Below are 2,884 nucleotides of genomic sequence, written 5' to 3'. Positions count from 1 at the left end.
AAATAACAAAAGAGAAATCACAATATTTCACTTTATCTGTATACTATCAGAATACGTTTTTTTCTTTTAATGCTAGCTGTCATTTAGTAGATAAAGAGAAACAAACAGAAATTGTGTAGAAAAAAATAAAGAAAAGTTCAAAAGGAGAAATGCAGCAGGTGTTGCTCGTCTTGACACTAGGAAAAACCAGAGCAAATTTAAGTTCTAAAATAAAATTATTCAATTATTCATTCAAAAAAAGAGAATCTCACACTCTGAAATGAAGCGAAGCACTCAGGAGAGAACCACAGCCACCTCTCCATTATTCCTGTGTGGGTTTTCCACACTGAGTATCATTTACAGCTAAGTGTGTCTCGTTTGCTGGCTCACCTTGATTACTCAGGTCCTTCTAACTCACCCTCCCACCATCCTTCACAAAGGTGTGTCCTGGAAACATTTCTAAATGGTTTTGCATTTAAAAAAAAAAAAACTTGAAAAGCAAACAATTCATTTTTGCTCATCCGCTATTGCTTCATTAAGCATGAGGCTATTCAGTACCCTGGACAATGGAGACTTGGCTGTAGTCAAAAAGAAAGAAAACAAAAATTGCCAACAGGATCAACAAACCTGATTCATCAGAAAGGAAGGTGAACTAAACAACAATCAGACTCTGAAGAAAGAATCCCCAGATAAACAGATTATGTCAAGCAAGAAACCTTTCCAACATCATGAGGAACAAAAAAAGGACTATGTTAAAGTCAGCTGGAGTATGCATGTATGTGCTAATATTGCTAACAGCCACCCTTGACCAATGTCACCTTCAAAGTGTCTAGATATAATTAAAGAAAAGTCACCTTTTCGTTACATAACTGATGAAAAATAGAATGAAAATTTAGCCATTGTCCCTCACAAAAATACAAAGTCCAAAGCTCTGTAGATATTAAAACCAAAACATTCTCCATCTGCTGCTTTCTAAATTATATTTATATCTAGGACATCCTTTTCATCCTAAGCAACTCCATGAAACAGATGTATTTCCACTGAGGGAGATGTGGGTGCATTCGTTTTGAACTCCATGTCTTAATTAGTGGACCAGTCCAATCTTGTGGCAGTTTGGTTTTTTTAAAGTAATTTCTTATGTTAGCTCAAACTTAATGCTATCAGAAGTGCAAAGTATGACTGTTGATTTAGACTTACCCTGTCTCCTTCTCTACTTCCTGCTTTAGGGAGCAGACATGCTGCTGACATCGGTAGCAGAACCACTGGCAGCTTCCTCTCAGTGGTTTTGCTATGGCAAGGAGCAGAAGACCAGAGAATCTTCAAAAGATTTACCTGGAGGGACAGGGAGGAGCAAGCTACTGGTAGCTGGGGGGGAAAAGGGGGTGCAAGCTAACGCAGGCGAGGTTGGGGGAGAACGTACTAGAGTTTAATATTCCATTGAGATCAGTGAAAAGATTTCTGATACTGCATTAGGACGTTATGAAGATTGGGTTTTGTAATACTGACTAGTCTCTGATATACACGGTCATCTACACTGTGAGTTTTTTCTGGATGTGACTGTTAGGCTTTTGGTATTGGTATTAATATCATGGGATCTTTGCATTCAGACTGGAAAAGAATTATTCCTGGTATCAACCCAATCTCAAGAGAAACTGTAATTACAAGAAAGACACGTGTATAGCTTCTCTCTCACTTTCGTTTCTCCTTCTTTTCTCTTTCTCCTTTGATACATCTACACACATGTGCTCACACACACACACACTCACACACCTGGGTAGAAGTGGGTTGTAAAGACATAGGGAGAGGACAGAATATGAGCTCAAGGGAGAGGATAGAATACATGTTACACGAAAGCTTTTTCCGAGTAGTTGAAGTTGCTAGTTCATGTTTGAATCCCTTACAGTATGGAAAGGAAAAAACATGTGAATGAACAAAAATAACAACAATAAGACAACTAAAAATGATAATATTTATTGACTGTCTCCTGTTTATCAAGTACATAGGTGTTTTTTCTATGATGCTTTATTTAATCCTTACAAAAACCTTATGCCTAAACATCATTATCCACATTTTACTGGTGAGGAAATAAATTCAAATTCACAAATTAACACATTTAACATGTGGCAGAACTAGAAATTGATCACAGATTAAGCTGCCTCCAAAGTCTTTATTTTGGCATTATGAGATCCAGACTTCTAAACATTATGGTAACTACTCAGATAGGAGCTGCAACTAAAGAGAAATCTGATATATTGTTATAATCTGATCTGGTCAGAGAAAGGCAAAAGTTAGGATTACAAAATTTTAAACACTTTGCTTCAATGAGGTTAATATCAAATCATATCTTGATTCACATTTTTCATTTATATTTCTGGTTAAATTCTGGGATTTCATAACCTGTGTCTCAAGCAGTTAACACAATCTAAACTTGTTAGCGTTGTCATCACGATAAGCATTTATCATTACATTCTTTCAAATGTCAGCACACACCAAGTTTGAACAGTTTAGAATTTAATCTATGAAGGTATCCCAAATAGACCTTAAATTTGCAGCAGCTTCCTGAAGGCTAAATGTAAAAATCTATGAGAGATAGCAGAATCCACGTATTGTACATGGATTTTAATTTTACTTAGTAAAATACACAATGATGACATAGTATCAAGTCGGGAAGTATTTTGTTGGAATTTACCAAAGTTTTTTTCTCATCATTACTAAAGCACCACCAAGTAGCTGTGGTGCAAGACTTTTGACATACCTTCCATAGTGTTGGTCAAAATACTGGCCATACTCATTGCTCTTTGCCTTGATGTAGGATCTTCCAACAAATCCATGGAAACATGATAAGAACTGGACCGTCTCTTTCTTATTTCTGTTTCAGTAGTGGTGCCCTAAAAATAAAATTTCA

General features: G+C 36.3%; 1 protein-coding gene across 1 annotated transcript in view; it reads right to left on the bottom strand.

Moving 5' to 3' along the window:
* Positions 1-2,884, bottom strand: part of SCN2A (sodium channel, voltage gated, type II alpha subunit) — a 155,294-nt gene that overhangs the window by 59,000 nt on the left and 93,410 nt on the right. The window contains exons 13-15 of the mRNA XM_012655821.1: positions 2,735-2,867; positions 1,177-1,267; positions 107-176 (exon numbers count right to left, since the gene is read on the bottom strand). Of these exons, the coding sequence (XP_012511275.1) occupies positions 107-176; positions 1,177-1,267; positions 2,735-2,867 (294 nt within the window). The remainder of the gene's footprint in view (positions 1-106; positions 177-1,176; positions 1,268-2,734; positions 2,868-2,884) is intronic.

Source organism: Propithecus coquereli, unplaced genomic scaffold (genome assembly GCF_000956105.1).
Source record: "Propithecus coquereli isolate 6110/MARCELLA unplaced genomic scaffold, Pcoq_1.0 Scaffold49, whole genome shotgun sequence".
NCBI lineage: Eukaryota > Metazoa > Chordata > Mammalia > Primates > Indriidae > Propithecus > Propithecus coquereli.
Note: the sequence above shows the minus strand (reverse complement) of the source record. Positions and strands in the feature narration are given on the sequence as shown.